At 33.5% G+C, this 13,372-nt stretch overlaps 1 protein-coding gene across 1 annotated transcript in view; it reads right to left on the minus strand.

The window, feature by feature from the left end:
- Positions 1–2,899: 2,899 nt before the first annotated feature.
- LOC127853078 (deleted in malignant brain tumors 1 protein-like) overlaps positions 2,900–13,372 on the minus strand; it is a 52,309-nt gene continuing 41,836 nt past the window's right edge. Inside the window, exons 30-47 of the mRNA XM_052387268.1 lie at positions 10,825–11,016; positions 10,611–10,682; positions 10,375–10,480; positions 10,100–10,222; positions 9,818–9,893; positions 9,615–9,714; positions 9,407–9,456; positions 9,143–9,275; positions 8,828–8,925; positions 8,527–8,629; positions 7,830–7,980; positions 7,224–7,293; positions 6,557–6,623; positions 5,461–5,546; positions 5,057–5,183; positions 4,659–4,700; positions 4,002–4,088; positions 2,900–3,700 (exon numbers count right to left, since the gene is read on the minus strand). Of these exons, the coding sequence (XP_052243228.1) occupies positions 3,689–3,700; positions 4,002–4,088; positions 4,659–4,700; positions 5,057–5,183; positions 5,461–5,546; positions 6,557–6,623; positions 7,224–7,293; positions 7,830–7,980; positions 8,527–8,629; positions 8,828–8,925; positions 9,143–9,275; positions 9,407–9,456; positions 9,615–9,714; positions 9,818–9,893; positions 10,100–10,222; positions 10,375–10,480; positions 10,611–10,682; positions 10,825–11,016 (1,695 nt within the window). The 3' untranslated portion in view covers positions 2,900–3,688. The remainder of the gene's footprint in view (positions 3,701–4,001; positions 4,089–4,658; positions 4,701–5,056; positions 5,184–5,460; positions 5,547–6,556; positions 6,624–7,223; positions 7,294–7,829; positions 7,981–8,526; positions 8,630–8,827; positions 8,926–9,142; positions 9,276–9,406; positions 9,457–9,614; positions 9,715–9,817; positions 9,894–10,099; positions 10,223–10,374; positions 10,481–10,610; positions 10,683–10,824; positions 11,017–13,372) is intronic.

A 13,372-nucleotide genomic window follows, 5' to 3' on the forward strand; every position in this document is an offset into this window, starting at 1 on the left:
ATTATATGTTAACTCGCTTAAAGAGAATAAAAATACTGTGCTAAATGATTCTCGGGGGCTAATTATATTTCAGAACTACTCCGATAGCTGCTAACGTTGACGACAGAACGCATACATTGTAAATCTATTATCAGATAGGATAACTGAGCGGTATTCTGAACTAATAGTCGCATAAACGCAACAAATAGAATTAAACAGACATAAAACACTGAAAATTAGTAAAATAAAGTGCAAGTGGCGAAACAAAGAGGGGCAATGTAACGTGAAATAATATAGAAACCTAATTCTCACGACATTCACGTTTAATAAAAAGAATAATTTGAATCAAAATAATATAGATAAGCTCTCCGTGACATCTTATGATAAACACCAAAGTACTCGACGCTTAACCCATTTAATTTAAAACTATAAGAAGCTTAAGTTACTGAAAATTGAAAATAGACCTGAATATTGCCCAGTATGGACATACTATCTTCGACAGCTTATTACCGCGACATCAGCGTGCTCTACTAAGAATGATTTATAACAATAATATACAACACAAACTCATATGATGATGATGATGATGATGATGATGATGATGATGATGATGATGATGATGATGATGATGATGATGATGATGATGATGATGATGATGATGATGATGATGATGATGATGATGATGAAAGAAGCGCCATTCAATAGTGAATATTTTGTCAAAATAAAATATATTAGGCATGATCGTTGCTCGTTCAGAAGATAATAAACCTATGAAAAATTAAACCATTATCACAAAAAACGCAATCCAAATTTAGCCCCAATGTTTATCCTTTGAACTTTAAACTAAGGTGCCCTATGATCATCCATTATAACATTCCAAATAAAACCAGAGGGGGCCTTTAACTTGAAGCAACCTTGAGGCTTCTTTTCTTGTAATAGTACGATAGTTTCAACCTCGTTTATTTTGGTAACCTCAAAACGCAGGTATATTACGAGACCTCGTAAACAGGTGCCTTCAGTCATGTGCACAAAATCGACCTCAGCGATATCGTAAACACTTATTGGAAGCAGATCGATGCACATGAATGTCTATTATATTGTGTCTCTTATATTGATATTATTCGGTTATTTAATCATTTATTATCTTGCTTTCTGAAGAGTTTTCAATAGCATTTAATACATCTATATAGTAATATGATAATATGGATTTGACCCACGATTTATGACTGAAACAATGCTGTTCTGTTACTCCACAATTAATTTGAAGGTGCTACTTTACATGAACATCAGCTTGATTACATAACTTCATGGCGAAAAAATGTGTGAAACATGCGTGTATGAAAGGTAATTCATCAAATTGACAGACATGATTTAACATGAGTCCATACTCCTATCACGTATGTGTAAGTCTTTACGAAAGCGTTTTAATATAATAAAGTGTAGAGAATATCTTATAAAATCTTTTGGTCTGTTTGCTTTTTTTCTTTTCTTTTGTAACATCGTTATCTAGTGTATATACTGTATACAGAACTGAAAGGTGTCTGCTGGTGTATACTATAAAGGTTGCGTCATGATCGCGCAGCAAATGTCTCATCGCGGAATTCAGTCGTTCACAATAATGCTATTGAATGGTATTGGAATGGACTAGTGTAAAACTCGCAAGGATATTCGACATTTTGTATAACCATAGAGCGCTCGCGGTCTCCGTAATGCACTTACTCTCCAACATGAGGCATTAACATCAACACAATCATCGCACACAAAACATTCTACGTTCAAATTGTGTATGCAACAACAATACACACTGTATTTAAAGGATTATTTGCACTAATACACAGATAGCGGAAGAATGCAACGTCCACTTTATATTTAAAGAAATAGACCATTTACACAAACCCAAAAAATCGAGTGTTGAACATATGAATCACGTGTCCGGATATGAATCGGGCAACTCCGGTGACAGTTTGAAGCGGTAAGTAGTAATTTAATATTAGTCGTGTATCCCATAACACTATATATAAATGTTTTATTATGATCAATAAAAAACGGTTATTACATTGTAATTAGTTGTTTTCCTCGGCACACCGAGATTCGCAAGGGAGAAAAAAAAGTTGCGGTAAACTTTTTTATTGAGGATTTCTTTACCCATATAAGTGAAAAATGTGGAACGTACATTTTTATTACAAATGCAATCTCCATTGGAAGCTTATCTACGAGAACCGAAGTAACACTTTTCGAAATCTAAACTTCGCAAATGTTAGTACCTTTTAGCAATGCCTCTTTAAGATTGACTATGCGATTAAATGCTCATTACTTATCCTGAATTAATGGTTTAAAGTATAATTTGCATTTTATTCATTTATTATTTGTTGATCAAAATCGGCTCTACCATGGGATTTTTTTTAAATTTCACATGGGATGTTTTTCCATCGACATTGTCACCATTTTTACTGATGCGAAAAGTAACCCGTAGGAATTATGAAATGATTAAGTACTAAAACATCATTTTAGGACTTGATTGTCGTTTATATATATTGTTAATGTATTGAGAAAATTCCATACTGAAAGTAAGAAAAAAGTATTGTGTTTCTTATTTTTAGAGACTCATTTATTCAGTTAGCAATACTAAATTTTAACAAATGATGAACAATCGACGGCATTGTAATGCCTTTAATTCCAGAAAAAGTCAGATCAGATTTTTTCTCATGGGATGTTTTTATCATATTATTAAATGGGTAAAATGTTACTGTGTAAATGGGAAAAAATTATATAATAATAATAATCATAAAATTGGCATAGCAATAATAATAATCTTTTACAGATCAGGTATTCAGATGAGTTCAGATGAGAAAACCGCAATACATATGTTAACATATGTAAAGGCATAGGTTTAAAATTACGAAATATATAAATCCTTGAACTGTTTTTATCTTTATTAACCGTACGAGAAGATAAATAAAATAAAACCATACATGTTATAGAAAAAAAACATATACATTAATTATCATATGTATAAGAAATTTTAGAAAATTAATAAATTAAAAGAGAAATAAAAAATGCCTTTACACAAATACTATATATAGAACAACAAACACAAACATACTTTATGAAAAGACGTTACAATCCTAATATCTAGCTGTCTAGGATAAACATTGCATAAGCCTTTTTTAGAAATAAAACGATTGTGGTAATCTACTAGACAACTGATTTGCAAGTACAGTCAAATGTTCTGAATTTTTCACGATCAAACTTTCATTGCAAAATCTACTCTTAAACTCAGTAAACAAAGAACTGATATAAAATCATAGTCCAGACTGTTATAATGCAAGTTCATGTCCATTGGTGTTTTTATCAAAATTATATGATAAATTTAAACAAAATGCTGTATTGAAAAGCTCTTCAATGCAAAAGCATAAGCGGCAAAATATTGAGTATAAATTACAAAAAAAAAGAGAAAAAAAGAAAAAAATTGAATATGTCTTTGCACTTAATATTCACTACTTTTCATATTGTTCAAACTTCATAAATATATCTCACCATTTTACGTTCATATTTAAAGCGATCATGCATAATTGAATAAGGTTCTCCATTATGATACAACCCAATGATTGCGTATAAATCACTTCTGAAATCAAAAATATGAGTAGAGCCTCCGTGTACTTTGACCTTTTATTGATTCTCATTTCTATGTGGATACACAGACACTGTGCTATGTAGATTTCTAAAATAAAATAAAAAATAACCAATCGTACATACGTGTTATAAGTTAATTTAAACTAAATATTATCTCTATATGTGTGCGTTCCATTGCGACTCTACAGAGTGATAAACGTTTGTTTCAAGTATATCATCGACTGTTGATTTTACAAAAACAAAGTAAGTGTAAGAAATCGTTCCCCTTGGATATTCATTTACGAACAAACTTATGTCAACCTAGCACATAAATATCAGTTAACACGTTAAATAAATGGAATATGGTAAGTTGAATGTATTGGTTAACGTAATAAACATTATGCTCGCACCTGCGTAGACCTCATCTCTGTGTCTCCGGTACGAACGTCGGTAGATGTGAACCATGGTAACTTCCTCTGGCGAAGAGCGTCGCGTACCTTTCAATGAAACAGTTTATTAAATATGAAACACTCATCCGGGTTCGATGAAATGTGTATCTCCGTATTTGACTTTAAATTCACACGTTTACTGTTGAGCAAAACGACAATTAAAACAAAATGTCATTGATATATTAAAATGATATTTTGTTCTTCAATAGGCGAAGATTCAATGTCCTGAAAAATGTTGTTTTTTTAAACGGGGCTTATTTGAATAACCATTAATCTTATTCGGTTTAATAGTGCCTTTAACACGCTTCTCATTTATTATTTTGAATAGACACATGTATTTCAAGCCAAACATTTGAAATATCGTCATAATATCCGAAACCTGCGTGGTGAAATTGTAGTTCGTTATACTTTGGGTCTGAAGACAACCGGTTCGAATCACGGGGCAGGTAACATTTGTTTTCAAAAATTTTGCCCTGCTTTAATAATTATTTTAAACTATGCAAAATACAATGCAATAGTTTGTAAACACACTAAATGACCATTAAAACATCGACTTCTATGTAGATCCCATTTTGGCGTTATATACGCAATAACATTAAAGTCTTTGTTAATACTTACTTTTCTGTCAAACACGCATTGTACCAGAAATATCAGGAATCCCTGTAACATAATAAAAGATTTTTTTGTAGGTGCAAATAAGTTTGACAATTATCCGATTATTTTGGTATGTTATATAATAAATTAAAATATCTATCAAGAGTAAACAAACTTATATATAGCATTTATCTTATGGTATATATTTTATGCATACGTTTCAATTTCCTATAAGCACTTAACATGCGACGCTTTGAGAATAAGGTGAAACTCTGACATTTATTGAAAATTAAATGTGTTTGTTTGTAATATATGTCCAGATGGATAAAACTCGTAGCTATCATAGTGGTTGCTTTTATCTTTTGATCGTACTGTTGTGCAATGCCATCAACTGCAAGCGATAGTCAACGTTTAATGGTTACCTGCAGGCTGTTGAAGATGGCAAACAAGTACTGGAAGACGAGCGTGTCCTTGTTGACTGCGAAAATACCGAACACCCAGGTGAGGCCAAGCACGGGAAGTAGAATACAAACACTGCGCACACCGGTCCTGTGATGAAGCAGGTATAAACATGAGCTTTAATAAGTAAACATCATTTATGTGAAAGGGTATTAAGAGACTGTGATCAAAGCTTTTGCGATAGTTCGTGCCATTAAATGCATAGTACGCATTTATTCGTTCTGCAGCAAAGCTATTTACCAAAATCATCTTGTTTTGTTGTATTATATCAAATAGACTGTTAAGAATGTTAATTCGTTACAATAGTTTGTTTTCACATTTTGTATTATTTGATATCGAGAACACGTTCAAATACAATTTAACTTACTTGACTTTCTCAGCGTCTGTTTTCTTTGACATGGCGGCAACTCCGAACAATTGTTTCAACACGAGCACCAGGATAATCAGGTTTGTCTGATATAAACAAATAAAATACCAGACAGCGGTCAAATTGTATTTATACATGAGGAAAATAGACTTCACTAATACATGCACTTCAATGTGATGCGTTTTATTCAAAGAAAATACATTAATTTCATATAATATAAGACTACCAATAGTTAGCTATACGTTATCATCATACTCTATGTATAAAAGGATATGTATCACATACACAATATCCAAATAAATAAAGATGGCAATAAGATCTTTCTTAATTAAATGATAGTGTATATCATGTTTTTTCTTAATTTCTGTCTTGTCTAATAAATCAAACATGTTAGACGAATGCGCTCGTAATTAAAGTGTTCAATACATGTTTGGCCACATTAAAATATTGACGGTGATAATTCCTTTAATTGCATTTACACTCCGTATGCCAAACAATAGTATGCTACAAGCATAGCGATTCTATGTGTTTGACTTTAGTCTTCAGACGTAATATATGTCACGTCAACATTCGTATCACTTTTGCCAAGTTACTTGAAAAACCTTAAAAGTAAATATTTTATTTTTGAGTTTTCTTTGCGGCTTGGCAAAAAACATTTAGATAAAAAAACGATTTTTACATATGATCTACATTGCTATTGACATAAAACGAGATGCAACACGTCGCCTTCCACATGCTTCTATTATCCAATCAACTGTTCAGCAACCAATTCATGGCGAACACAGATAGGCTTCGGACACAACGACCCAGGGTTCAGTATTCAAGTGTGTCCATGCCCTTGAAAATAGGCATCTAGTACTTGCGCACGACACTACGCCTTTAAAAGCGTGTCGATCTAATGCAATCTTCTTCGGAAATTTTGCATTAACATTTGAAATTGAATGGCTCTGGATAATTTGCTAGGTCATCCGGTCGCCAGTTTGAAAGCATAACCACTATTTTGCCCAAAAGAGAGCCCACCCACCTGTACCGTTCCTATTTTACAAACCGTGTGAACACTTGAACCCGATAAATAAAAAACATTTAAAAATCTCACCACAACTATGGCAAGGACTGGTCCTGCAAATGCCCAAAACAGACCTGACTCCACGGACAACCAGCAGCTGCATTACGAGACATACAATATTGATTAAATATAGCTTAAATGGAATAGTTAACAGCTTGGCAAAATAACAATTAAATTCGTCACAGAATCTGAAAAATATATGCTTTATATTAAATATGATCAATAGCAAATTGAGTTTAAATTAGAAACACATGTTCCATTTATAAATAATCATCTTTTAAATCGGTAAATTGAGAAACAATTCGTAAAGCGTATCATCGATAATTTGGTAATTACATATATTTTAATATAGCGTTTAAAATGTGAATTTGATATAAAATCCATGTGTTTTTACACATAGGGTCAAGGTTTGAATTCCAGTGAAAGCAAACTTTTTAAGCAACTTATATTGCTTGCTTGTATAATTGTTTTAGAATTGTTAAAGTAATAGAAAATTTTATAGTATAACATACAAAAGCAATATGCAAAAATACGAAAATCAAGTCCCTTTTTACTCTAAATTCTGTGACTAACATAAACACTTTATAATAATCCTACTTAACATATACTATTTGTGTTCTATGTCAAGTGTCCACATACATTCATGTGTATGGTGTAAGTAATTATAGCCTTGGTTTATATTTAAAAGATATCTCACAATCTGTCATTGCCGTAACCGTCCAACTGTGTCGCGACCATGGACACACCAACAATTACGACAGGAATACCTAAAAAAATCATGGAATAATATTATGGCGTTAATTTTCCTTATATTTAAAAATAGAACCATTGATCAAGATTCATAATGTTCTTTTTTACTCATTATATGTATTATATATAAATCATCTGTGGATGTTTGGATTCACACATAAAATAAACCCTTACGGGATGAATTCAAAACTTAGTGTCAATGTGAGACGAACTAAACTTGTAGTTGTGTCCTGTTCTTTATGCTGTTTATATATTATTAAAATAGGAAATTTTTTAAGTATATAACATACGATAGCCTTAAATAAACAAATATAATTTGTGTAATCATGTGCACATCTAGTTTTTTATATAAACTGTATACACTACTTTACGTTAAAGGGTATTCAAGTCGAAAAATTGATCATGTTCTTTCTAATAAATGATTTCTTGATTCGATGATATTTTTATTAATAACCTTCTTCCAAATGTTATACCTATCTGAAAGGTATTACATACTTAACAGAAACAACCATCATCATAAAAGCTTACACCGCAATTAACCCCTTCTACCAACCATATGCTCCTGCCAAGAAGTAAGGGACACTGTTCCTCTTGGTTAGCGGGCTCAGCACCATCAACGCAATAACGCCTCCCTCTGCCAACATCAGGAAGAATGCCACGAGATACACGTAGTGAAGCAACACGGCGGTAAATGTACAAGCGCCCTAAAAAGCAGATACGCACATTATTGTGTTTTGCAAGCTGTTAGGACACAAGATTGTTTCAAAAACGCTAAGTAGCTTCAAATTAATCTCCAGTAGACTGGTTGATATAATTTCTTTCGCAAACAGTTTCTACAATATAAACATTTTTTCACCTTACAATCACTGTTTCAGGAAGGGTTATTTTGTTGTTGTTTTTACAAGTATTCTAAATTTATAAATATACAACAGAAGATTGGCTCAACATTATCATTACACTGCCGTTCACATGTAACTTTACAATACAATCGGTTGTGTGCATTTTATTCCTATGAGGAGCGCTAGATACGCAACAAACATATCTGCACACAGTTTTAACAGCAAGTTAGCTCGGTTTTACTGCACTATCATAGATTGCAATAACACATTTGAGCAGTTAATATTTCAAAATGGTTACATATTGTATTATACAATAAGTTCATGTTTGCATTATTACATTATCATATCGCTATACATTGATATAGTTACAAAACTACTATAAAGAGATGCCGTGACTATGTTATACAATACCATTGGTTGTGTGCGCTTAATTCCTATGAGGAACGCTATATACGCAACGAACAGAGCTGCACACAGGTTTAACAGCAAGGTTGCTCGGTTTGACTTCACCATCCTTGAATCAAAGAGTAACGAACAAAATTGTTAGACCAATACACTGAACCTAACATAAAAATATTTAGAGCAAACGTGTTATTATATGTATTAAAAATATATTTGCGATCACATACTAGATGGTTTGTATGGTGGGTGCAAAGAATATATTTATGTTGCTTAACCTTAGTCAATGAAGGTTCGTTATATTTGTGTTTACCTCCAACAGTATACGTAAATTACTGACGTTGTTACAAGACCTGCCAGGGACAGACAACATCCAATCACTGTTATAGCACTGAGAGCCTGATGATGGATCTGAAATAAAAAAATAAAACAAATTCAAATGCAAAGCAAAGTATATTTCCATAACCTTACTGTTTTCGCTTGCCTTCGTTTGTCATGTAAATGGATTGCTAAAACTTCTCTCTTGGTAAATGATGCAAACCAAACGTGTAACATAAATTTGTATACTCGTAAACTTGTAGTTATAAAGAAAATAAAATGTATTTGCAGGACACTTGTATAAGTGTACCTTTTCTACTGTAACGCCTGGACTCATCAGAACAGCAAAGTTTGTGAGATGATTGCATGAGCAGGTTACACGTCCCGCCTGGTGGTTATATTCTACCAGTTTGCATCCGTCGCTAGACCAGAATCCTTCACCGCTGAATTCAGATATAAACCGTTTTGGGTGGATGCAATTGCTTATGTTTAAAGAAAGCGAAGTAGTGTTATTTGCATTGTGTATTAAACTAACGATAGAATATATGGTTTAAAATTTACGTTTACGAGTTACCTTGAATTACCCTTTTCCCAGAAGCGGCAAGACGGTTTTGCTAAGTCTGTCTGTGGAAATAAATAGCACATAAAAGGATTTAATTGTTAAAGAAATGTGAATAGAATATACTGCCAGTTTAAACAGTCATTAAATATACGTTTAAACATTTCAAAACGGTACGAAGTTTGAAGTGTGTTAGAGAAGATTTGATTTTACATTTACTTACATTGAATAGTTCGAATATTAAGGTGACGTTCTGTGCATCAGAAGCCGTTATGGAATCGTGCACGCTGAACGCAAGAACCGGGGTATTGATTTCCATATGCCTGTAACATAGATATATTGATAGTTATGTACATCAAATAGAGTTTGATATATAGCACGTCGATCAATGATAAAACGAACAATATGAACAACTTGTTTACGTACCTCGAGTTTTTAGTTTTTGACGACATTATCGACGTCATATTCCTGAAGAGGGAACCACTAAACGTCAGTCCACCACCTGAAAATAACAGTTATTTGCTGTATTGTATTTATTACCTTTAATTTTAATCTGAAGTGAACAAGAGGAAGCCCATATACGCACTATCTTAGGAAAATGTGAAATGATTGTGTTATATTTACTTTTATCTCTATCTCAGCTTAATCCTCGTAATACATACATTTTAGTTTTTGTTAATTTTTCATAAGATTTACAAAACAAGTTACTTCCACGGCATGCAACTTCAACAGTATCATGTCTCGTCATAGCCCAATCTGGAACATTTCCGTTTTTCCCACTATTTGGAAACTTTATCTTTGAGCATTGCGCCACAGAGCCTATTTCAATAACTGAAATAAACACATTTAATTTATCTATCACGCGTGTTTTTTTTAACATTCGAGTGCAATGTTTGTAATACATAACGTATTTAAAAGAAACGTTTTACTCAAAAAGGAGCATTTGCGTTAATATTTTAGTGATTTTTCTTCTTTCAACTTACAAATATTATCTTTCCGAACGGTCATATTTTGTTTCGATACAGCACTGTTGTTAACAACTTTGGATATAAACTCATCTAGTACGTTGATCACTGTGGCAGCCCCGCCCTAAAACATGAATATAGTGGCGAAATCTATGAAATAATATTAACTCTGCTAAACATAATTTTCACTTCATAATATAAAATAATACACTAAACATCTGTCAACATTTATATGTAACACAACATGTATAAACCTTGTCCAATAGGGCGCCCCATGAATGTGTTGTTCTATCGCTAATTAGATTGTCCACGACATCGACGAAGGACTGCGAACATATTACTATAATTAACAAGTAGCTATAAATTATCAGAACAAATAAGATACTATCTTAAACCAAGATTTGATTTACACGAAATCAACACGCACGTTTATTTCAAAAGTATATAGTTTCAAAGTATCTGACATACATCTGTCACATTTTCAATGGAAGAGTTATGTGCTTCAAAACGGTCAGTAATAAGTTTCATTATTTCTGTCGCCGTTTCAATGTCACCAACATGAAGTGTCGTCTTTTCAGAAGTGGTGTTGTTTTCTAGGCTGATTTCTTTCCTTAAATCATCGATTGTTTCTTTCACGTCTGCACTCACATTGTCTTTAATCTGCAAATATAATATAACGTACTTGGCACAAACGCTTGGACGGTCGTATTGCTTTGTTGCCTATAGATGATGATAGGATTATTGGAATTAAATTACAGCTGAGTAAACATCTGTATCCATTCATATTTGAGGTAGGTTTGCCATGCTCTAATAACCCAAATGACGAGATGAAAGCATACATTGAGAAGTTATATGATATATGGTACATGTACTCAGATTATGGTTTACCGTTATTCATGGGAGACTTTAACATTAATTTACAGATTGATATCAACAATCCAAGAAAATCACTGCTGTCCAACTAGTTATCCGACACGTATTATATTACGATTAATATGAGTGATGCGTGTGTCGGGGCAAATGTTCATTTGTCTCGTACCAAAACAGTAAATTTTCCCTAATTGATTATTTATGCATGCCTGTAGAAAAAATGGACAATGTTATGCATAGCAAAATTATTGATGATGAGTGTATACATTTTCCTAATCACAGACCGGTACTGTTTAAATTACTTATACCGATGTATGAAAGCATGACCTATTTATATTTGTTCCGATAATAAAATGAAAAACGCTGACTGGACAGGGAAAAAAGCCAATACCATTCTTCTCAAGAAGACGATAGTGCTCTACGAGAACTTTTCAAGAATTCCAAGCACTAGATAAATCCGGAATCGACGATGCGTATCATACTCTTAATAGTTCTCTTCACTCTGCCTCCAAGTTTTTACCCGTGCCCAAAAATTGCCAGTTCCTTAAGCCGTTTTGGAACACAGACTTGAAACTTGCACATACGTGCTCACACGAAATGCGACGCGAATAGTGTCGACAAGGCTGTCCGCGTAACTCAAGTAATAAACAAAACCGACAATAAAAACATGTAAAAGCTGACTTCCGGAGACTCTACCGGTGGCACTCAAACTCAATGTGCAACTAGACCAGGATCTCAACAAAGAGGCGGACATGTATGGCAAAACATTCTGGAAAAGATCGAGTGCTACGTATAAAAGTTCTGGCATTAAATTCAATAACAAGATTTACAGGGGCGCACACGTGCTTACCGAGCAATGGGGTAACTATTTCAAGATGCTATACATGAAAATATTCACGTTTCTAAATTGGTTATATTGATAGTTTTCGGTATTCATCGTATTTCTTCGTTTTACGAGTTGTTTTAGTGGGAAATTAGCTCGTGCAAGGTTTTGTGGCGTTATAAAGGTGTATAGAGGCAACTTTTGTCACACGAGGTTTTATTGGCAGCAAAGAAAGGTCGTTTGCCCGCCCACCCACCCCCTTACTTGGTTAAATTTGCTATATCATTTGTATGATATATGTGCATATTTTGTTTTGGTTTCATTATTTTTTATTTTCAGAATTTACGTCTGTGAAATTTTTAAGAGAAGTGTTTATACACTGTTGTTGTTAATATATTAAATTAAGTTTGTTTCAGAATTTCATATTAGATGCAGTCAAGGGAATTATTTTTATTGATATTTTAGTATTACTTGCTTGTTGACTCCTTTGCTGTTACATTATTTAGTATATTTTCAGTAACCAAGATGGCCTTTAAATTGTGGGTTTCCGCTTGCTTCAAACAGTCAATAATCAGTATTCCGTTCCATGAGCAAACACGCCCTGGGTCATTGCAGCTGGATGAAGTCCGCTAAATCAATATTCTATTGAATTTGTATTTTGCTGCCAATAACATGCCTTATACCCTCGATATTATGCCAATAACATGCCTTATACCTATCTGTTGTGTTGTTGTTCGTTTTTGTTTTTTTGAAGCAATTTAGATTAGGGAATAATTGATTTACTCACTATGAAATGGTGAGTAAACCCCGTCAGATAACCCTACATTTGATAACGAATGGTAACAACGCGTCAACAATTGGGCGAGGATTGTAATGTCGACGATCGAACCCAACAGCTCTGTAACTGTTATACCGGAACGCTGCCATCAAAGCCTGTCCAACCGGTATAGACGCCGGATGTGACACCATATGCTACGAACATTTGCTTATTGCGGTAGATATCCTTTTGCACATCATAGCAACAATATACGTTGCGAACGTTTATATCCCAAATAAAATGAAAAAGGGTGTGATAATAACACTTTATACGGGCAGTTAAAAACCTTAAGACCAAACAAACAACCATCAGGCTATATCATTTACTTCCACGTTGTTGAAGCTCTATAAAACGATAATTCTGCAACGCTGAAAGAACCAACTGACATCGCGGCTAAAAGAGCAGCAGGGAGGTTTCCAGGAGAAACTCGGCTTCTTAATAGCGTCATGTGAAATGCGTGTTATACGTCTGCTTCCTGGACTGCCGCCAGGCTTTTGACCGGGTCT

This window comes from Dreissena polymorpha, chromosome 12, assembly GCF_020536995.1.
Source record: "Dreissena polymorpha isolate Duluth1 chromosome 12, UMN_Dpol_1.0, whole genome shotgun sequence".
NCBI classification, from domain to species: domain Eukaryota; kingdom Metazoa; phylum Mollusca; class Bivalvia; order Myida; family Dreissenidae; genus Dreissena; species Dreissena polymorpha.